General features: G+C 34.8%; 2 protein-coding genes across 2 annotated transcripts; both read left to right on the plus strand.

Annotated features, from left to right (window-relative positions):
- The first annotated feature begins 4,004 nt into the window (after positions 1-4,004).
- On the plus strand, positions 4,005-7,369 carry LOC123546733 (uncharacterized). The gene is made up of 2 exons (XM_045333245.2): positions 4,005-4,614; positions 5,603-7,369. The coding sequence occupies exons 1-2, from the start codon at positions 4,268-4,270 to the stop codon at positions 6,945-6,947; spliced, it is 1,692 nt and encodes a 563-aa protein (XP_045189180.2). The 5' UTR covers positions 4,005-4,267; the 3' UTR covers positions 6,948-7,369.
- A 10,542-nt stretch (positions 7,370-17,911) lies between these two features.
- LOC128559438 (uncharacterized) lies at positions 17,912-24,040 on the plus strand. The gene is made up of 2 exons (XM_053551051.1): positions 17,912-18,459; positions 19,923-24,040. The coding sequence occupies exons 1-2, from the start codon at positions 18,113-18,115 to the stop codon at positions 21,262-21,264; spliced, it is 1,689 nt and encodes a 562-aa protein (XP_053407026.1). The 5' UTR covers positions 17,912-18,112; the 3' UTR covers positions 21,265-24,040.
- Positions 24,041-24,278: the final 238 nt, after the last annotated feature.

Genomic DNA, 24,278 nt, shown 5'->3' on the forward strand with positions numbered 1-24,278 from the left:
AGAAGTTATGAGAAGAAGTGGCTTAAAGGTGTTTCTATTTTTAGCACTAGCGACCCTAAAAGGGTAAGTTTGAACATAATTAAATCTGATGAAGATCATCCACTAAGAGCTTCATGAGAAAAAATATTTATAGACTTTTCTATATTTAGCTCTAATGGCCCATAAAAGGGCCAAGTGCCCCATCTTAACTAATTTTATAGAGGATCTTACAGTGTTTCTACAGACCAAGTTTAACGAAGACCTATGAAGCAGACCTGAGGAGTCATTTCAAGGCAATTCATTTTAAGCTCTTGTGTCACATAAAAGAGCCAAGGCCCCCACCCACTATTTGATCAAATTCTCGAGAGAACCTCATAATTATGCTACAGATGAAGTTTGATGAAGATCCTTCAAGCATTACGTGAGAGAAGTTTGTTTAATGGTATTTCTACATTTATTTCTAGGAGCCCCTAGAAAAGTTCAAGCGCCCCCATTTGAATACAATATAGTGAGGACCTTATGATACTACTGACGAAATTTGATGATCTATCAAGTGGTGCATAAGAAGACTTACTTAAAACTTTCTCTATCATTATCCCTAGCGGTCCCTAAAAGATGCCAAAGTTTTACTTTTTATCCCTGGTGGCCTCTTTATACACATACCAGCCTTTGCTGAAGACAAGGACAACATATTGCCTAAGGTGTAGAAAGAGTTCAGTAACCATCATAAAAATCAGACAAAACTACAATATTTTCTTTTCATGCATTGTATTCAGGACTGTTTCCCAAGAAAAAATGTAGAGGGAAACCTTTATGTGTATGATAAAAAGTGAGTAATTACAGATATTAGTTCCGACAAATTAAATGGTTTCTTCCGGCAATAATTTAGGCTATAAACATAGATAAATGTTAAGACTTCTTATGTTGTATAACACCTTTTGTATATATTTAAAATATTGCAGTGTCAATGTGTAAGGTGCACTTTGTTGTCAATTGAAAGCTACTGCAAAGTGACATAATTTGTTCACTTTAAAGTTGACAAAATTTCAAAGATAATACATTCTGGAAAATTTATGTAAGTTTTCATACAAATCAGACGCAAAGTCATCTGTCTTACAAAGAAAAAGATACAGTAATTCGTTTACAGTCTGGGCTTAGAAAACTTTGTTTATTGTCTCTAACAGATAGTCACCGTTATAATTATCACCGTTTTCATCATCATCATCATCATCATAATTATTATCAGTAATCGCAGCACACTAGAATAACATCATTTGAATCAGTTCCCACAAACACTTATCTATCTTGATTGTGTACTAAGAGAACTCTTGGTTGAAACTGGAATACAAATTTGTTTACATATTAAGTATGTTGATACGAAGGCTGTTTTGTGACTTTTGTCTGAAGTTTCATGCAAAATTAATCAGTTTTCCGATCTTGATAATCTGCGAAATTTTATGTTAAATTTAAACAAGAGTTATCTAACTTGGTTATTTCGGTAGGTTTGTTGGGAATCTTAATGTGAAGCTTGGTGCAAACACATATAGACTGAAAAACATCTATTTTTGAAATGCACCAATATCAATCAAGAAAAGTTATTGGGGACACCCTTAATCTATTGAAAACTCCAAACTATGCTAATAGCAACCTGCCTTTAAAAAATCCTGGCCAAAATTAATGACTGGACTAAAAATTAACCTGTACGATCTTCCTCCTGGCCGACATTCTCTTCTTCAAAGGGGAGCTCGCATCCGCAGCTACAGTAGGCTCTACCCCTCTTCAGAAACAGCTTCATCTACTTCTGTTAAACTAGTCTGGAAGACTTTCGTAGAACGAGTTAAGACACAAGTCATATATTATTCTTCAACCTTCCTTATCTTACATCTTTTAGACAACCGATTTCCCAGCAGCAACCTCTGGAAGTATTTATAAGAGTTATAACACAAGATGGGTTATGCAAATGGCCGAAGCTTATTTTCCGTGAAGGAGTCTTCTTTTGCAGACATCTACTTTCGTTTGCAGTGTTGCGTAATAAATATGGTGTTGTGCATTTATGTCCGGTACAAGAGTGGATTGTCTCCCCCAGCATTGCATGTCTACTCCAAAAATGTATTTCATTTAAAAACGACATGTTATATATAGCAGCAATAACATATATTCATAAAATGCAAAACTAGTGTGATCCAACAAACTTATTTATTTAAAAAAGATAAAAGATGGCTTTAATAGATAAAACACGCATTAGACCCCCGGTTGATAACCTATAACCATTGAGATACTAAGCAAACTTTGTGATGTGTTATCGTCAGTTGTCATACTAGTGTATGAAGAGATAACGCTTTATCTTTAGTAGATCTAACGTGTTTTGGTCTTTTTCGTGTAAGTGAATTGGCCTTTTCTTCTTCATTGTGCTGTCACAGCTACTGAGGCGATACAATTTGTGTTGCTAGAATTAATCATTATGCTATATATAACATTGATTTGAATCATACTGATTTGTAAATTTTATCAAAATAACAAAGTATTCCATTCTTAAAAGTACTAGCTCCAAACGCGAGGACGTGTCCATTTCAGTTCATATTTCATTCATTTTATCTTCCCAATATGTATATGAAAAGAACAGCTCAGGTAGAATGGATATAGGCAGCAAAACATCAAATCATTTTGTGCGAGTTTGAATCCCAATGAGCATTTTTCCAGGTATTTAGATTTGTTTTTCCTGTCAGTTTGAGCATGCTTTTAGAATAACTGTCATTAAAGCGAAACTAAATAAAAAAAATAAATAAAAAAAAAAACAACAAAAAACATATCCTTGCTGTAAAATGCAAAGAACTATCAGTTATCAAGTGTAACACCATTTATCCGTAATAGTGCTCACTAATGAACTTATTATCAGAACAATTGAAATATTTCAAGAAATTATTTTATTATTTATAACAATTAACATACAGGTCTAAGCCTTTACAATTATAAATGAAACACAATCATTTGGTTTCATCCCATTAGTTTTAATTCCTATAAAACAATGGCATTTATCAGTATTATGATATTGGCGGTAATTGATTGTTATAAAAAGAGCCAAATTACCGAGTTTTCAATTTACTTGAAACTTTCTCCAGATATTGTCAATTGTATTGAAAAGATTTAAGTGTGCATTATTTCGACCTTAGGAAATAAAATATGTAATTTGATCCTTTGGAAGCAGCAACATGTTACCAGACTTTGTTTGATTGAGTTTGTTCATGAGAGGTAAAGAATTGTGTAACACCCATCACGCCCCCTAACACCGACTTGAGTTGAATTCTGATACAGTAAAAATGAATCTACTCCATGATCCCAAAGGACTAGAAAATATAACAACTGAGTCCACTGAAGTCGACCATTTTTTATGTCAAAATTGTAAACAGTGGCACATTTTTTGGTGATTTATTTAACTGTGTATATGTTTTCAAATGGGATACCAGGATAAAAATATGCATGGATTACTATGACACTATTTACATCAGACTGTTAGTATATATTTATTCAGTTTGGGGCACTTTATGTAGACTTTTGTTCTTTATAACTGATTTAATATGAAATTACAATACCTATATTAATTTATTATATTTGGATCATGAAACACAAATGAAATAAGTGAAAAATGTGTTTTTCCACTGTATGGAAAAGGTATGCAGTTGGACGTGTAGACAGAAAAACGAAACGATAGCGCCTTAAAGCTGTCGCTGAATTTCGAACCAGCACGAAAAAAATCTTTGAACATAATCAATATAACACTGTTTTTACCCTTAGGGGTATCGAATATTCAAAGACTCTATTGTTTTCATTCTGTTTTATTAATGAAGCAGAGTGAAAACTATCGAGTCATAATCAATATGTTATTCCTCTAAGCTAATTTGTAATGGCTTCAAACACTAGTATGTTTAATTTTTGAATTTTAAGTTAAAAAAATGTTCACCTCCCTATGCTTCTTTAAATCTATCTATAGTTATGTTAGTAAACATGATATCGTTATACAAATGATCGCTGACCTCGAAACAGACAATATTGACTGAAGTTTAACTTATTATAGGACAGTTACGAATTCATCTGTATGTTATCTTCTATCAGTTTAGCATATCGTTGAATATTTCAATGAAGAAATTTAAACGCATTAATTGTAAAATATGTTGTAATGATCAAATATGGAGTAGAGATTAAAGCTAAGTTTAGCCTTTTATAACCAGGAAGTAATATATATTTACGAAAAATGCGAAGTGGGACACAAAGTCAATAATATCAGCACAATATGGCGGCCAGTAAAGATTTCACTAAATCCACATCGAAGGGATCCGAGGAGATGTTCGATATATGTTGTTCCTCTTGCAAGGAACATGGAAAAACAATAGAGGCAAAGAAATTTTGTGTCGAATGTGGACTGTATTTCTGTGAAAACTGTTTGGGATTTCATAAAATAATCCCGTCATTACAATCTCATCATATTGTCGATTCGCAAGGAGAACAAACACAAGGCAAAGGTGAGAAGCTGGAGTTGCCAACACAGAGATGTTCCACACACCACGGAAAGTTGATGGATATGTTCTGTGGTGACCACGATGAAGTATGTTGTGGAGCTTGTATTGCTATTAAACACAGGTATATTTAACTTTATAACAGTCTCACGATTTAGCACATATTGCAGCAGTATTCTTTCGAAATGTTGATGATGTATTGAAAAGCTATTTTAACATATATCAGCACAACTTTAGTACAATGGTTGTTAACGATGCACGGCTCGACCTTTAAATGTGTTACCAAAACTTCTACGTTTTCCTTTTTGACTCTCCGTGTAATGCATCAGTTTTTAGAGAAATTACAGTGCCTGGTGATGCAGATATCTGACATTGTCAAATTCATTGAGAACTCGTAAATTGAATACATCTTGTCATTGAAACAACAAGCATTTCCTAAAAGCAATCTTTCCGTATGATAAAGATTTAACCTACTTTCCACAGTGTCAGTTTTAAGAACGTTTATCATTTAACTGGGACAGCAGTGGGGAACAACTATTTTAGAAATAAATACTTGTTAGCAGTAACTGTAGTGTTTTATGTTGTTAGTTTCCCTGCGATAGAAAAATTAAACAATAGAAACTCGCCATTATCACATTCATTATACAACATGTATATCACATTTATTATGGTCTTTGTATTCATTTGTTTTTACATTAACCATAGTCCCTGGATACCACGTCATTAATTTATGTGGGTTAATGGCGTCAGTCAGTATCATATACTAAAATCCATTGAATTCAATCACGACCATGATACTTAAAACTTACTCGTTTCTATTCAAAAAACAAATACTTGATTTTGTGAAATGTTAAATTAAAGCACACATTTTTATGCACTTTAAGTTATGTTCAATCCCTGTTTAACACACAATTAATTAGTCATGCGTGTTTAGACTAAGAATTTCAGTCAATATTAATAAGTCCTAATTATAGTGTCGCGATAGTAAAATCAAATACATTTTCTAAAAATTTACGATAAATCAAGATTAGTTTGGAAAGTTTAAATTAATCAACAAAAATCAACACGTCTATTAAGCCTTTTGAAAAAGTAATATTTTCATTCTCTTGTAGAGCATGCATCAACGTTGATTACGTTCCCAATGTTGCCAAAGGTATAAGAATGAGCAACGAGTATAAAGACGTCAAAGGTTCTATCACTGAGGTACTGAATAACATGAAACAAGAGAAAACTATAAGGACGACCAACCTTACAAGTCTCGAAGATGAGAAAATCAAGGTACTGCAAGAGGTAGACCAATATCAAGAGGAGATAGATCTGAAAATAAAGGAGCTAGCTGAATCATCAAGACAGGATATCCGATCAAAATATGAGAAAATAAAGAAAGTCATCACAGCTGACGTGGATACTTTAGATACGTTGATTTCAACGACAGATACAAACTTGCAGAAGCTTTCCATCACGAATGAAGCCCAACTCTTCGTAAATGTCAAAGCCAGTAAAATGGCAGTTAAAGATGGTGATTCTGTTTTGAGGGAGATGTCCTCAAGCTGGACAAATAAACATTTGAAATATGCTCGTGATGAAAACCTCAAAGATAAGATTTCTAGTATGGTATCTTTCGGAAATCTTGAAGACGAGGAAGATGTTAAAGAATACAAAGCAACGTTGTATGGAAAATTTAATGTCAAGCAGAATACTGACACTCAAGCGTCATTGGCCATTACCGGGATATGCCCTTTACAAAATGGTTCCTTTCTGCTCGCAGATTATCACAATAAGAAGTTAAAGCGATTAGATACTAGCTATGTGATTAAAGAGTCCATACCGATTGACGGCAGTCCCATTGGACTTTGCAGTGTCGGGAAGAAGGAAGTTGCCGTTTGCCTGCATTTTGTTGGTAAGATACAGTTTGTGTCAGTTGAAAATAGCTTGAAATTGACGTCAACCATTTCCGTAGATACAACCTGCCATGGGATTTCCTACGGGGAGACTATTGATGAAATGTATGCATGTTGTGGAGCATCTATTAAGGTGTACAACAGGGCAGGTACTTTGTTAAGGGCGTATGATAAGGGTACCAATGGGGAACAACTCTTTTATAGCACTCGACAAGTAACTGTCAATGCAGTGAATAGTCAGATCATCGTTGCAGATGACAAAAAAGGGCTCGTAGCTTTGGACATTCGGGGCACGAATGAATGGCTGCTAAGTGACCAAGAACTTAGTAGTGTTTGGGGACTTTGCATATTGCCAAATGGTATTATATTAGCCAGCGGAAACACTTCAAATAATGTTCTGCAGGTAGATAAAACAGGGAGAAAAATGGGAGTGTTGTTAGGAGCCATGGAGGGGTTAAAATATCCATATTCACTTGCGTTTGGTAAACGTGATTCAAGGCTGATTGTAGGATGTAATTCTGAAGAAATATTTGTTTATACACTTTCTAGAAAATAGTCAAAGAAATATAAAATGTAGTATCATTTATGTAAACAGGCACAGCATTGTTTAAAATTTTGTTATTTTAGTTGTACTAGAGGAACTTAAAAGTCTGGTTTAACTTCACACACACACGCTCACACGAACGCGCATGAACGCACGCACGCACGCGCACATACCAAGTTTTAAATGGACAAGAACATGAAATGATGCGTATTTCACTGTCTCTACGTGTGTGACACAGACTAAAGATACGCAGCAAACCGATGTTGTTTAGATTGAGAACATTTTCAACAGTGTTTGTGTATTTGATTTGGAAATTGCTGTGAGTGTTTGTGTTAGACTTTATTGTATTTGAAATAACCGTGTACTTTAATTTACATTATTTAAATTTGTATGCCTTTTATTTAGATTGGCTTCACGCTGTAATAAATTTGCGAAAAACTCACGAGTTTTGTCCTTAAGTATGGATCTGGCGATATCAGTTGTCGCCAATATTTTCTGTAGGGACAAAGAGTTTAGCTACCAGTCTCGGGGTGTTGATTCGAGTCCCCTGTCTAACCATATTAATTTGTTTTTATTTCCTCTTTTCATCTGTACACTTTACCGACGGGAAAATGTTCAGGACCGGACAAATGTTGAACAATCAACATTCAGTTCAAGAAACTGGCGTCAGTACCCGAGAAAAATGATATGTTTCATAAAATATTGTAAGAATAGAAGTAATATTGATACAATTACTTAACATTTAATTAAAACAAGTCTAAATTGAATTCGAACCCGTTGTAACATGCGTAGAAGTCGGAGAAGTTACCACTACCACACCGTGCCATCGCTTAACTGTATTGATTATTTTTAACTGTATTGATTATTTTTATTGATGTAGATACGACAACACTATTTAAGCTGCACTTTTTAATTTTTAGCAGTTATATAAATAAAAAAATCAATAGTAATAACACATCACATACGAAGTTAAATCAATAGCTGTCTTGTTGGGATTGGTGGAAGGAACTGTGATAATTTTGTAGTGATACTTCCGGCGATTCAAATCTTACATCAGTCCAAAAACATTACATATGAGCCGCGCCATAAGAAAACCAGCATAGTGGGTTTGCGACCAGCATGGATCCAGACCAGCCTGCGCATCCGCGCAGTCTGGTCAGGATCCATGCTGTTCACTTTCAGAGTCTATTGCAATTAAAGAAACTGTTAGCGAACAGCATGGATCCTGACCAGACTGCGCGGATGCGCAGGCTGGTCTGGATCCATGCTGGTCGCAAACCCACTATGTTGGTTTTCTCATGGCGCGGCTCATATTTGCTTTACATACTTTGTGATGGTTTCCTATTCATTGTGTTGTTATTTTTTTTTCTATGAAATTGGCAGTATCTGTGATATTATGACCAGGCAATCTATTTAAGGTAAAGTATGATATTGAATAAGGGTATTTATAAAACTAATCCGATATGCTTTAAAATGTCAAAAGCATTATATTAGAGGCGATACCGGTATGTATTTAAAACATAATTACGTGGGTTTATTTTCTGTAAATATTTCAGTAAGTGCAAAAGTTTCGAACAGACTTGAGTTTCTTCACGGTACCTGAACATAAAATAAGAAATTAAATACAGTTTTAAAAATAAAAAATGTATGGGTCTGGGAATCTCCGAAATGGAGCGCGTTAAGGAATTAGTGTAAGCATCGGAAACGTTGCATAATTATGGACTTTCTCTTATGTTCTTTGTTTTTGTTTGTTCGCATTTCTAAACGCTATAATGCTGTACGTTACCTTTCCTGTATTCATATTGAAATGTGTTGGAATAAAATATTAAGTTTACATTTTTTCTGTAAATCTGCTTTCAACACCAAGATATTATTGACTTTTATCAATGTTGTAATACCAATACAAAAACGAGTGTATGAGGGCTGTGTTCCGTTTCATTAAAGTTAATAGGATAGATTGCACTAAGAGGAAGTGTCAGCATACCAATTTCAAGTTTTCCTGTACTCTCTGTCTCTCTGGTCAGGTCGCTCCGTCTTTACTGCAAAGGATGCATTTGGTGTCCTGAGTGGCTGCCGTTGTATGTTAACCCTAAGCATGCTGGACACGACTGATTCTGCCTTTGCGATCAGTGTAGATCATGATCAGCCTGCACAGCCGTGCACATATGGGTGATCTGGGTATTTTCTTTATTGAAAATTCGTCTGTGATACATGTTACAAACATTGCATGAGGACATTTTGATTACCAACAAGTACATGTAGTTTCGTTTTCCAGTTAACTTTGGTGAAAGTTCACCCCAGAGTGACAAATCTATCACTAATATTATTATCAAATACTGCTGAAATATCATTTTTATCGGCATCTATTCACCACCTCTATGACATGGAAATTGCCAGTGGTACAGTGTCCATTGCTTGAACATTTGACAGAATAATACCCGACCTTATGGTGCGTTTTCTCCTCGCGCAAACGTTTTACATCTGGAAATACGAAGAAACAACGCTTTCAGTGTGGGTATTCGTCAAATCCGTAAGTAGATACACTGGAATGGCGTTTTCCATTTTTTGTAACTGAAAGCGTAATGACAGATTTCATTGAAAAGACAACGTGCGCAAAAAATGACGGCATATTTTAAGCTTGTTTTGAAGTCTGTTTGAAGTAAATCAAATAATATAGAAAGCCTCTTGTGTTGGGATGTTTCAGCCAAATTGATAACATTTACGCCATAGGTTTTTATCCATCAGAGAATTCTGGTCTGTAGGACTATCGATGCAGTTTGGTAGGTTGTCTGTCAAAAATCAAAACGTTTTAGTTTAATGTTGTCTAACCGCCGTTTCATTAATGAAAAAGGCTGTAGAAAATTGCCAGTCCCTTACCAATGAGCTAATCAATTCGAACTGTCATTAGGGGAAGCAATCAATCCAATATCGTAGTTCAGTCATGGTTTGGGTTAAATCCCTTCAAACACAATCATCTACATGTAAAGGCTGATCACAACCAAAGCAAATGTAGTCCAAATATAAATAGTGCTAATTTGTTTTCCTTTCCTAGTGCCTTTTCTCAACAGCAACGTGTTTACTTTTACTCTACCGCGTTTCAGTTTTGTATCACTTTGCATTCTATCGAAATCGGCATGTTCCTATCGCATGCTAGGTAAAAATGGCGGCGTAAGAATTTAATGTCTCGAAAAGAGAAACTTAAAGAAGCGAAAAGTAGTAAATTCAGCGGGTTGTATTTAACGAACTGTAGTAGCGATATAGTTCTTTATGGGAATATAAGTTTCTGAAAATCTGATATGCTAGAAAATGTTGGAAAACCGTTATGAAGTAAGTGGATTTTATATGAAATAAAGAACAGCCGGATTTAGTGGTGTTCAGCCTAAAAGCAGTGCACGCAATTTATTCAGTAGTGCTTGGATCTTGCCAAAATTAAAATGCCTAAATCATTCTGTATGAAACCATACAGTATAGACTGCAAATGTTTGAATAATGAAACAACTGCCATTTCGGGTATTTTCATTTTCTTTTATATTTTGATAAATGCCTCAAAGTGGCCAATATCCGAATACATAATGTACAAAAATCTGCTAGTCACCATAAAAACGGAATATGATGGCCAATTTCGTATCGAAAGCAACAAGTATCAACATGTAGAACCTAAGACAAAAATCAATATCAAACTAATTTGCTAATATAACTAATTTTACGCTCACCCGAACGAAACCTTTTTGTGTCGCATGTAACTTAACGACATTATTAGAGCTGCACATGTCTATAAAACAAAAGGAACAAATGGCGTCATTCACAAATATTTGAATTGAACATTCGCGGCGTTGATACATATTTTACAATTTAAAAAAAATCCCGAAAGCGAAATAGGAAACATCCAATATCAATCTTTTATTTTGCTCTCTTAGCAATAGTTAGGGCTCGAAGTTAAGTATTTTTGTACAAGTGAAAACATTCGATGATGGGAGAAAAAAGGTAATAGGAATTGTCAAAAACACATCAGATTCTGGAGAAGAGGTGTTATTATTGTCATTTTTGTAAACAGAAAAAGTTATTCTGTAAACAGTAAAATGTACATTTATCTCTATAAATATAAAACATAAAATCAGGCTATATCGTTTGAGAATTCCACAATTGGAAATAACATAAGACATTAACGGACGTGAAATGTAATGTATCTTTAGGTGATTTTCAAACAAAAAAGACCAGTAAATTGTCATGATTTCCAGTACAGTCGGATTATCTAAATCTACGACCTCCACTTTAGTCCCCTATATGCTAGAAAGCTCCAATCGTTTTCCCATAGACTTCTATTATAACATTATGGCGTATAAGGCCTTCCATAAATCGAAACATGTATACCTAATCAAATGTTTCTCAAGAACTTAATTAGTTTTCGTGTGAATGAGATGACCCCCTATTTACATCGTTTTCATGGCGGGAGAAATTCGTTTGGTAAAACGTTTTCTCAATACACATAAAATGTAGCAAATTTTGTCTAAATGTATAATGAAATACTGTAAATGCAGTAAAAATATTCAATATTAAAATAAATCACTTCCTGGGTTTGTTTACATGACTAACCAATCAAAACGGACACACATTACCTTATTTCCACGTATACACTTACCTCATTGCCAGTAAGTTCCCTGTACTTTTTTGAATTGGTGGTCTCTGACCTATTCAGATTTAGGGACTATAGGATTGCGCTCCGGCCGAGCTTACATTTGCATACTTAGGTGGCTATAGGTATCTGTACATTTTCTTTGATGTCATTCATTCCATAAGTTTTAAGGTGGTTATTTTTCTTTTACGTGGCTAAAAGAAAAATAGAGAGAACAAAAGAGTAGCCACATAAATACCCATATGTAGGAGCTTCCGTCATCAGTCCGTCCGTCCGTCAAAAGGTTCTTGTCCGGTCCATAACATTGCCATGCAAAACAGATTTTAAATTTTAGTCGGTACAAATATTCTCCTGAAGACAACGTGTCATGCGAATAACCCAGACCCCTAGCTCAAAGGTCAAGGTCACACTTTGATGTCAAAGGCCAACAGGGCTTTTTCCTTTCAGGTCTGTAACTCAACAATCCTTAAAGGGATTTAATATTACTTGGCACAAATGTACCCCATAATAAGACAACATACCATGCGCAACACCCATACCCCTAGCTCAAAGGACAAGGTCATACTTGGAGGTCATAGGCCAATAGGGTCAATAACTCTGTCATCCATTAAGTGATTTTAATATTACTTGGCACAACTGTTTCCTATAATGAGACAACGTGTCTGGCGCAAAACCCCTTGCCCTAATTCAAAGGTCAAGGTTACAGTCAGAGGTCAAAGGTCATTAAGTTTTTTTTTATTTCTGGTCCATAGCTCTGTCTTCTATTAAGGGTTTTCAATATTACTTGACAAGTGTTTTCCGTAATGAGACTAGGCGTCATACCCAGACCCCTAGCGCATAGGTCAATGTTACACTTAAAGGTCAAAAGTCAACAATGATCATATGGACCCAATTAGAAAAAAAGTTGTGTATTATTTTCAGAATTGCTTCTCTTTAATATGATGATTTCTTACATTGTTTTCCTCATATTTTCCCAACAATTAAAAAAATGTAATGTTATCAAAATTGAAATTGTATATAAGCCGTTATTTAGAGAAGGTAACATATTTGGCCCAATCCAGTCTAACATATGTTCTCTAACCTAATGAATGTCCTTCGTATGTAACATAGGAACTGAATTAAAAAGCGTAAAAATGACAAACTAATCCTTACTGGTAGAAACAGTATATAGTAGTATAAAAGGAATATCAACATCTAAGCAAGATTAGAAGCTTAAAGTATATAAAAGGTATTTAATGTAATTTGTAACTTTAAAATTTGTTAGATTAGAAAAAAACGTTGGATTACATTAAAAAGCAGAATTCTTTTGAAGTATATCTGCATTAAATTCAAAACATGTATTTGTAATAACAGAAAAAGGCTAAAGTAAACTTAACAAAAAAGTCAGATAAAAATGTGAACACTGCAAAGACATTTACATTTAGGGATAAGACATAAAGTGGAAAAAAGAATGAAGAAAATGTATATTGTAACAGACTTGTCACACGAATTGTACACATCTAAATAGATAAGATAATAATACATTGCCACCAAGGAACAATCAAAATGTGTTTGAAATATAAATAAAACATAAATAATATGATTTTCCTCAGGGCAGAAGGATAGCTATCTAACATAACACGAGAAAATCAGGAATCATAGACGTTTGTGATACCTTAACCATTTGGCTAGGATGCTCCTATAACATATTACAAGAACAATATAACAAATTCAGTATTCAACTTTACAATGTTAACATATTATTTGATCAAGTTTGCATATCATAGGAAACAGACAGAGCTGATAAAGTGCACAGATGAGACAATGTGAGAAAACCAGGGAAAATATCAGACAACATGGCTAATATGGGTCTCAAGCATTTTGATTGGTTTAAAGGAGAGTGCCAAATACTGAGAAATCACATCTGTTAAATTACACATTTACCCTTTATTGACGGTTACAACCATTTACGTACATATTTCAGATGAATGCATGAAAAATGAAAAAATGGCTTGATTTTTTGTTAAAATGATTTTAATACCTCTGTTTTCTAGCCGGAATCGTAAATCCTGAAAATAATAATAAATAGTTATGTGATGCACCCACTTAGCTCAATGGGGAGAGCGCAGATCAACGGATTGCGGGGTCGTGAGTTCAATCCCCGGGCGGGGCTTATTTTTTTCCAAGGATATTGTGTCTGAAATTCATTCGTCCTCCACCTCTGTTTCATGTGGGGTAGTTGGCAGTTACTTGCGGAGAACAAGATTGTACTGGTATAGAAACCAGGAGCACTGATTATGTTAACTGCCCGCCGTTACATAACTGAAATACTGTTGAAAAACGGCGTTAAACCCAAACAAAAAACAAAAAGAACTAACATTAAACCCAATCAAAACCACCATTATTATGTCATAATTCCCAATGTACAAGATGCTGATTTTATATACATGAATTTGTAGAGCCATTCTTTTGTACAGTTTTATAACAGTAAGCAACTTAGTATTTATTATCAGACAATAATGTTGCAGTTATCAAACATGCTGCAAGTTTTCCAACACCACATTGGATAATAAATTTTAAAACTGCCACGGCTAGCCGAAGGTCGTTCACTCTGTTGATTTCTGTTATGAGATTATAAAAAGGGTCAGGAAGGCCCATGTACACTCATTTGAGTTTCAGAGTTAAAACAAACAAGAGTGTGAAACTTTGGAAGGCCATAATATGTTCAAAGTGTCAAAGGTTCCAGAGGCAGCACAGTTTGATAATATAAATAAGTGAGACAGATTACAAACAATTTAAAGACTGTTTGTTTCTTAGGTCTTTTAGAGACAATGTGTCCCTATTAAAACAATTTGGTAGCCAACCTTACAATGATGCTACAAAAAACACCAAACTAAATAGACATTCATTAAGAAGTTCATGAGAAGAAGTGGCTTAAAGGTATTTCTATTTCTAGCTCTTGCGACCCTTAAAAGGGTACATTTAAACAAAATTAAGTCTGATGAAGATCCACTAAGAGCTTCATGAGAAAAAGTTATTTAAAGGCTTATCTATATTTAGCTCTATATTTAGCTCTAGTGGCCCCTAAAAGGGCCAAGTGCCCCATTTGAACTAATTTGATAGAGGATATTATAATGTTGCTACAGACCAAGTGGCCCCTAGAAAAGTTCAAGCGCCCCATTTGAATACAATTTAGAGAGGACCTTATGATACTACTGACGAAATTTGATGAAGATCTATCAAGTGGTGCATACGAATACTTACTTAAAACTTTTTCTATCATTATCCCTAGCGGTCCCTAAAAGGGACCAAGCCCCCATGGCCCCCTATCTGAAAAAAATGGAGAGAACCTTATAATGACGCTACAGACCTAGTACTGGAAAGTTCAATCAAGTAATTCGTGAGAAGGATTCATTTAAAGGTTTTAATTTTTTTTGTCTCTGGTGGCCTCTTTATACAAATACCAACTTTTGCTGAAGACAAGGACAACATATTGCCTAAGGTGTACAAAGAGTACAGTAACCTTCACAAAAATCAGACAAAACTACAGTATTTCCTTTTCATGCATTGCATTCAGAACTGTTTCCCAGGAAGAAATGTAGTGGAAAACCTCTACATGTATGATAAAAAGTGATTAATTACAGATATTTGTTCCGACAAATTAAATGGTTTCTTCCAGCGATAAACTTAGGCTATAAACGCAGATAAATATTAAGACTTCTTATGTTGTATTACACCTTTTGTATATATTTAAAATATTGCAGTGTCAATGTGGAAGGTGCACTTTGTTGACAATTAATAGCTACTGCAAAGTGACATAATTTGTTAACTTTCCTAGTTGACAAAATTTCAAAGATAATACATGCCGGAAAATTTATGTAAACTTTCATACAAATCAGACGCAAGGTCATCTGTCTTACAAAGAAAAAGATACAGTAATTCGTTTACAGTCTGAACTATCTAAAAATGCTTTGTTAATTACCTCTAACAGATAATCACCGTTATCATTATCACCGTTTTCATCATCATCATCATCATCATCATCATAATTATTATCAGTAATCGCATCACACTAGTAGAACATCATTTGAATCAGTTCCCACAAACACTTATCTAACTTGGTTGTGTAAGTAAGAGAACTCTTGCTTGAAACTGATAAACTTGTTTACATAAGTATGTTTGATGAGAAGGCTGTTTTGTGACTTTTGTCTGAAGTTTCATGCAAAATTAATCAGTTTTTCGAACTTGATAAACTGCGAATTTTTATGTTAAATTCAAACAAGAGTTATCTAACTTTGTTATTTCAGTAGGTTTGATGACTGGGAATCTTTATGTGAAGTTTGATTCAAACACATATAGACACTACTGAAAAACAGTATTTTGAAATGCACCAACATCAATCAAGAAAAGTTATTGGGGAACGCCCTTAGTCTATTGAAATCTCCAAACTATGCTTATAGTAACCTGTCTTTAAAAATCCTGGCCAAAATAAATGACTGAAATAAAAAATAACCTGTACGATCTTCCTTCTGACCGACATTCTCTTCTTTAAAGGGGACTCGCATGAACAGAGTCCGGATCCTCAGCTACAGAAGGCTCTACCCCTCTCCAGAAACAGCCTCAGCTACTTCTGTTGAACTAGTCTGGAAGACCTTTGAAGAACGAGTTAAGACACAGGTCTTATTTTGCTTTTCAACCTTCCTTATCTTATAACTTTTAGACAACCGATTTCCCAGCAGCAACCTCTGAAAGTATTTATAAGAGTTATAACACAAGCCTTTGGCATTTGTCTGTTCGTCATAGAAAACCATTTTCCTTTACTTCCATTTGTGTGTGTGTCCACCTTTTCCGCACTAGCAATGACTTTAACCAAGACGGGTTATGCAAACGGCCGAAGCTTATTTTCCGTAAAGGAGTCTTCGTTTGCAGACATCTGCCTTCGTTTGCAGTGTTTCGTAGTATATATGGTAGTGTACATATATGACCGGTACAAGAGTGGGTTGTCTCCCCCTGTATTGCATGTCTACTCCAAAAATGTATTTCAATTAAAACGATATGTTCATATTTAGCTGTAAAATGTAAAGAAATATTAGTTATCAAGTGTGACACCATTTATCCGTAGCAGCATGAAATAACTTGTGCTCACTAATGAGCTAATTATCAGAACAATAGAAATATATTTCAACACTTATTATTTATAGGTCTAATCCTTTTCAAGTATAATTGAAACACAATAATTTAGTTTTATCCCAATATGTTAAATTCCTATAAAACAATGATGTCACGTTTATGATAAAATTATTTCACATTTTTTGTAATTACTGTACATACATTTCAGAGGTAAGATCACTTTCACTTGTATGACCTTTATCATTATTGTGATATCGGCGGTAATATTTTATTGTTTGTTACCAAGTTTTCAATAATAATCAATTTTCTCAAGTGTCTTTTTTATTAAAAAGTGTCCCTACGCTGAGAATCATTTTGACCTTAGGAAATAAAATACACATAGATCTTTTAGAAGCATAGAACGCAACCAAGCAACATATTAGCAGACTTTGTTTGATTGAGTTTGTTCATGAGAGGAAAATAATTGTGCAACACCCATCACGCCCCCTAACACCGGCCTATGCGGAATTCTGATACAGTAAAAATGAATCTACTCCATGATCCCAAAGGACTAGAAAATATAACAACACTGAGTCCACTGACGTCGACAATTTTAATGTAAAAATTTCTTTTACTGTGTATATGTTTTCAAATGGGATACCAGGATAAAAGTATGTATAATATACTAAATATGACACTATTTACATCAGACTGTTAGTATGTATTTATTCAGTTTGGGGCACTTTATGTAGACTAGTGTTCTATGATATAACTGATTATGCAATCACAATACCTATATTAATTTATTATATTTGGAGCATGAAACACAAATGAAATAACTGAAAAATGTGTTTATGCAGTTGGACGTGTATACAGAAAAACGAAACGATAGCACCTTAAAAAAGAAAATTAACTGCTGTCGCTGAATTTCGAACCCGCACGAAAATAATCTTTGAACATAATCAATATAACACTGTTTTTACCCTAAGGGGTATCGATTGTTCAAAGACTCTATACTTTTCAATGAATCAGAGTGAAAACTATTGAGTCATAATCAATATGTTATTCCTCTAAGCTAATTTGTAATGGCTTCAAACACCAGATATGTTTGAGTTTTGAATTTTAAGTTAAAAAATGTTCACCACCCTATGCTTCTGTTATGTTTGTAAACACGATATCGTTATAAAAATGACCGCTGACCTCGAAACAGACAATATTGACTGAAGTTTAACTTATTATAGGACAGTTACGAATACATCTGTATGTTATCTTTTATCAGTTTAGCATATCGTCGAATATTTCAATGAAGGAATTTAAACGCATTAATTGTAAAATATGTTGTTATGATCAAATATGGTGTAGAGATTAAAGCTAAGTTTAGTTTTTTATAACCAGGAAGTAATTATATTTACGAAAAATGCGAAGTGGGACACAAAGTTAATAATATCAGCACAATATGGCGGCCAGTAAAGATCTCACTAAATCTTCATCTGAGGGATCCGAGGAGATGTCCGATAAATGTTGTTCCTCTTGCAATGAACATGGAAAAACAACAGAGGCGAAGAAATTTTGTGTCGATTGTGGACTTTATTTGTGTGAAAATTGTTTGAGAGTTCATAAAATAATCCCGTCACTACAGTCTCACCAGATTGTCAATTCGCAAGGAGAACAAACACAAGGCAAAGGTGAGAAGCTGGAGTTGCCAACAGAGAGATGTTCCACACACCACGGAAAGTTGATGGATATGTTCTGTGGTGATCACGATGAAGTATGTTGTGGAGCTTGTATTGCTATTAAACACAGGTAGATTTAACTTTATAACAGTCTCACGATTTAGCACATATTGCAGCAGTATTCTTTCGAATTGTTGATGATGTATTGAAAAGCTATTTTAACATATATCAGCACAACTTTAGTACAATGGTTGTTTACGGCTCTACCTTTAAATGTGTTACCAAAACTTCTACGTTTTCCTTTTTGACTCTCCATGTAATGCATCAGTTTTTAGAGAAATTACATCGGTGTGAAGTGAGCAGTTAGCAGTTGCAGCAGTTACAGCAGTTAACTGCTACAACTGCTGGCAGTTACAGCAGTTTACAGCTACCTGTATTACCGGTTGTAAGTTATTGTCCATCAAAGGGAAATTAATCAGAAAGAATTCCTCGGAATTGCCTTCCCTTATAATTATCTTTCACTAAAACGAAAGTAGGGTATTCCAAATAGTAAAATGCAAACTGAAAAGATTTTGATAGTTTCGCATGTGTCCCGGGCACTAAATTTATATATAAGACGTATATGCATTTTACATGCATTTATATTCAAGTAGTTATTTTTCATTATAACTGAACAAAGGAGAGGTAAAAAGAATAAACATAATGTATGACAACAAATCAAATGAGTGGGGGTGCTTCAAAGTCTGGGCAGAACGTAAAATGGCGGGTTTCGGTGTCGGGGTCCAGTCCCGCAACAGTAGAAGAAACTGGGGTGCCACCGGGTGGTCGTTGTAGAGAGGGTGGACGCCCGACACGCCCGGCTGGTGGCCATCCTGGTTAAGGTCTAGTTTCCGAGCAAGGGTGGACTTTGGTGTTTGGCCGGGAACGCTCGAAACGCCATTTCGCCTCCAGCAGTTGATTGCCTGGCCGTAACCGTAGAAGAAACTGGGGTGCCACCTGGTGGGCGTTGAAGAGGGGGTCCGTGCATGCGGACCCGGCATAGCGGCCATCCCGGTTAAGGTCTGGTTTTTTCGTGAGTGTGCGTCAAAGTCTGGGCAGAACGTAAAATGGCGGGTTTCGGTGTCGGGGTCCAGTCCCGCAATAGTAGAAGAAACTGGGGTGCCACTCATTTGTTTTTACATTTACCATAGTCCCTGGATTCCACGTCATTAATTTATGTGGGTTTATGGCGTCAGTCAGTATCATATACTAAAATCCATTGAATTCAATCACGGCCATGACACTTAAAACTTACTCGTTTCTATTTAAAAAACAAATATTTGATTTTGTGAAATGTGAATATAACACACATTTTTATGCACTTTTAAATTATGTTCAGACCCTGTTTTACGCAAAATTAATGAGTCGTGCGTGTTCAAACGAAGAATTCCAGTCAATATTAATGAGTCTTAATCATATCGCGGTAGTAAAGTCAAATAACTTTTCTAAAACATACGATGAACCAAGATTAGTTTGGAAAGTTCAGATTAATCAACAAAAAATCAACATGTTTAATAAGCCTTTTGAAAAAGTAATATTTTCATTCTTTTGTAGAGCATGCATCAAAGTTGATTACGTACCCAATGTTGCCAAAGGTATAAGAATGAGCAACGAGTATAAAGATGTCAAAGGTTCTATCACTGAGGTACTGAATAACATGAAACAGGAGAAAACTAGAAGGACGACCAACCTTACAAGTCTTGAAGAAGAGAAAATCAAGGTACTGCAAGAGGTAGACCAATATCAAGAGGAGATAGTTCTGAAAATAAAGGAGCTAGCTGAATCATCAAGACAGGATATCCGATCAAAATATGAGAAAATAAAAAAAGTCATCACAGATGACGTGGATACTTTAGATACGTTGATTTCAACTACAGATACAAACTTGCAGAAGCTTTCAATCACGAATGAAGTCCAACTGTTTGTAAATGTCAAAGCCAGTAAAATGGCAGTTAAAGATGGTGATTCTGTTTTGAGGGAGATGTCTTCAAGCTGGACAAATAAACATTTGAAATATTCTCGTGATGAAAACCTCAAAGATAGGATTTCTAGTATGGTATCTTTCGGAAATCTTGAAGACGAGGAAGATGTTAAAGAATACAAAGCAACGTTGTATGGAAAATTTAATGTCAAGCAGAATACTGACACTTCGTCATTTGTCATTGCCGCGATATGCCCTTTACAAGATGGTTCCATTCTGCTCGCAGATCATTACAATAAAAAGTTAAAGCGATTAGATAGTAGCTATATGATTAAAGAGTCTATACCGCTTGACGGTCAACCCATTGGAATTTGCAGTGTCGGGAAAAAGGAAGTTGCCGTTTGCCTGTTTAGTGTTGGTAAGATACAGTTTGTGTCAGTTGAAAATAACTTGAAATTGACGTCCACCATTTCCGTAGATACAGGATGCTATGGGATTTCCTACAGGGAGACTATTGATGAAATGTATGCATGCTGTGGAACATCTATTAATGTGTACAACAGGGCAGGTACTTTGTTAAGGGCGTATGATAAGGGTATCAATGGGGAACAACTCTTTTCTGGCACACGACAAGTAACTGTCAATGCTGCGAATAGTCAGATCATCGTTGCAGATAGTAACAAAGGGCTGGTAGCTTTGGACATTCGGGGCAAGAATGAATGGCTGTTAAGTGACCAAGAACTGATTGGTGCTTGGGGACTTTGCATATTGCCAAATGGTTTTATATTAGCCGGCGTAATCTCATCAAATAATGTTCTGCAGGTAGATAAGACAGGGAGGAAAATGGGAGTGTTGTTAGGAGCCATAGAGGGATTTAACCAGCCATATTCACTTGCTTTTGGTAAACATGATTCAAGGCTGATTGTAGGAAGTTGTTCTCAAGAAATATTTGTTTATACACTTTCTAGAAAATAGTCAAAGAAATAGAAAATGTAGTATCATATTTGTAAACAGGCAGAGAATTGTATAAAATTGTGTTTTATAATCGTTCTAGAGGAACTTTAGAGCCTGACTTAACTTTACGCACGCACGCACGCACGAACGCACGAACGCGCACACACAAAGTATTAAATGGACAAGAACATGAAATGCTGCATAATTCACTGTCTCAACGTGCGTGACAAAGACCGAAGGTATGCAGCAAACCGATGTTGTTTAGTTTGAGAACATTTTATCAGTGTTTGTGTGTTTGATTTGGAAATTTTCGTGGATGTTTATGTTAGACATTATCTTATTTGGAATTATCGTGTACTATGCTTTACATTAATTAAAATTGTCTGTCTTTTATTTAGATTGGCTTCACTTCTGAAATGTTCACTTGTTTGCGATACCATTACTTTTGTTCAAATCTACAATCAAGATCTAATTTGTATTAAGTTAAAAAAAAATATATTTTTGTTTTTACAACAGGTGCCTTTACGTAAAGTGCTTATTTTTGGTTTAGAGTCACACCGACATAGTTTAATTCATATGGTTACTTGGTGGAGGAAGACGTCAGTTGCCCCTCTAGGCATCTTATTTTACAGGAAATTTCAGAGCACAACATTACAACAACTGTTTTTGTGAATGCAATAATATTCATTATTTTACCGACTGGCATTCTTATTTTACCGCATTTCTATAGAACTCTATACTCTAAAAAGAAAGCAACTTCAATGTAAAGTGTCCGCTGTCTCAGACATTTTAACATAACAGAGAAAAGTTTTGCAGCAATTATTCGACAGAAAACAATTTTATATGGTAGGGCATAAACCAGTAAAGAGTATGTGGTCGTTTTTGTTTTCCAATGTACCTCTCACTAATACATATGACTTTATTTTATATTTCTACGGAAACAAGTTGCAATAAACAGTTAATAATATATTATGATTTTGAAAAGATTTTACTTAATAATGCTATTCAAATGCTGTTTGTGATGCGCATGTGTTCAAATGAACGTAACACAAAGGCATAGTAAAATATATTTTTGAAAGGAGAGTGGAGACGAGCTTTCATGTCCGTCCGTACTTACCCGGATTGCCTTTCCACTATTATTATAGTATTACTAATCACGCTGTAATGACTTTCGCAAACACAAACTGTAACGAGTATTTTCCAGAAGTACTGACCTTGCGCCAATATTTTCGTTTTCGGGTTTGTTCGTTTTTAAGCGATATTTGTATCCTGAAAATATCTACATTAACCTTTAGCCTGCTGCCGGCAATTGATTCTGCCTTTGCGACCAGTGCAGATGATCATGACCTGCACTGTTTGCTATTCAGTCAGTATATTTTCAGTGAACACCCCTTTGAATAATAAATGGTATTGCCCAATTTGAATGATTGACCAGTTCATTTTAGAAATTTAGCAGGGTAAGGGTTAATCAAAGTAATCGATACATTTAGTCAATGGCACGGTAGGGTAGTGGTAAGTTCTTCAACTTCTACACACGTTGCCATGGGTTCGAATTCAGGTCACACTATTTTATTCTAAATTAAATGTTATGTTTTTGTATCGATATTACTTTGAATTCTATAATATTCTATGAAATATATAATTTTTTCTCGGGTACTGACGCCAGTTTTTTAATTGTATGTTTAAAGATCAACATGTGTCTGGTCATGAATATTTTAGTCGACTTTTTTGTAGAACGGTTTACTGACATGTACGCAGAAGTTGAATTGTTGAGTATATTTTTTAAAAGAATGATAATATACATGATAAGTGTGAAAATTGTCCCGTCTGTTAAATTCACAGATGAAATAAAAAAAAATATTTGGACAGATATGGGACTCGAACCCACACCCCGAGTTTAGTACTACAGCTATGCCTACACATGATGGTGTTAATAAGAAATGCTTATTACTGGTATTTCAAAAGTTATATCGTTATTTAGGTTCGGACACCGAAAATTAATTTACGAAATCATACGTATTCATAAGTCCAGATAATACTGTTAGTGCTGCAATGTATTATTAGCAGTTATATGAATAAACAATCAGTAGCAATAACAACATCACATGCGAAGTTAGATCAATAATTGGCTTGTTGGCGTAGGGGATGAGTGGAAGGAACAATGATCATTTTGCAGGGATACGTTTGGCGGTTCGAATCTTGCATCCATTACGTATTGCTTTACATACTTCGTGTAAGTTAGTTTTTCTCTGGTTTCTTGTTCATTGTTTTGTTTTTATTTTGTATAAAATCGACAGTATCTTTAAACCATTACTGATATTATAACCGGGTAATTCTATTTAAAATGGAGTATAAGATTGAATTAGAGTTTATAGAACTAACCTGATGTGCTTTAAAATGTCACACGCGAGTCTCATATTTAAAGGCAATGCGTAGATCTCTCTATTTAAAACACAATTACCAGCACTTATTTTCTGTTAATATTTCATATAAATATTGGGACTAAGTTAACTAACTTGAGTTTCTTCATGGTACCTTAATAAAAAATAAGAAATTAAATACAGGTTTATAAAATGATATTGTATGGATCTTGGAATCAAGCTCACGACGAAAGAAAGTCAGAATCGGAGCGCGTTACCGCTGTGCCAACAAGGAATTAGTGTAAGCATCGGAAACGTTGTATATGGACTTACTCTTAATTATTCTTTTGTTTGTTTACATTTCAAAACGCTTTAATACTGTACGTTACCTTTACTGTATTCATATTGAAATGTGTTTGAATAAAATATTAAGTTTACATTTTTGTTAATATTCCGTCTGTAAATTTGCTTTCAACACCAAGATATTATTGGTTTTTATCAAGGTTGTAATACCAATACTTCTTCTTCTTCTTTTCGTTCGCGGTAATACCAATACAAAAACGAGTGTATGAGGGTTGTGTTCCGTTTCATTAAAGTTAATAGGATAGATTGCAAAAGAGGAAGTGTCAGCATAACAATTTCAAGTTTACCTGTACACTCTGTCCATCTGGTCAG

Source organism: Mercenaria mercenaria, chromosome 9 (genome assembly GCF_021730395.1).
Source record: "Mercenaria mercenaria strain notata chromosome 9, MADL_Memer_1, whole genome shotgun sequence".
In the NCBI taxonomy this organism is placed as follows: domain Eukaryota; kingdom Metazoa; phylum Mollusca; class Bivalvia; order Venerida; family Veneridae; genus Mercenaria; species Mercenaria mercenaria.

What these genes read in the sequence shown, in the direction of transcription:
- LOC123546733 (XM_045333245.2), top strand. Translation starts at nt 4,268, where the DNA reads ATGGCGGCCAGTAAAGATTTCACTAAATCCACATCGAAGGGATCCGAG. An exon ending in TGTATTGCTATTAAACACAG is followed by an intron (nt 4,615 to 5,602) that starts GTATATTTAACT and finishes ATTCTCTTGTAG; the next exon opens with AGCATGCATCAACGTTGATT.
- LOC128559438 (XM_053551051.1), top strand. Translation starts at nt 18,113, where the DNA reads ATGGCGGCCAGTAAAGATCTCACTAAATCTTCATCTGAGGGATCCGAG. An exon ending in TGTATTGCTATTAAACACAG is followed by an intron (nt 18,460 to 19,922) that starts GTAGATTTAACT and finishes ATTCTTTTGTAG; the next exon opens with AGCATGCATCAAAGTTGATT.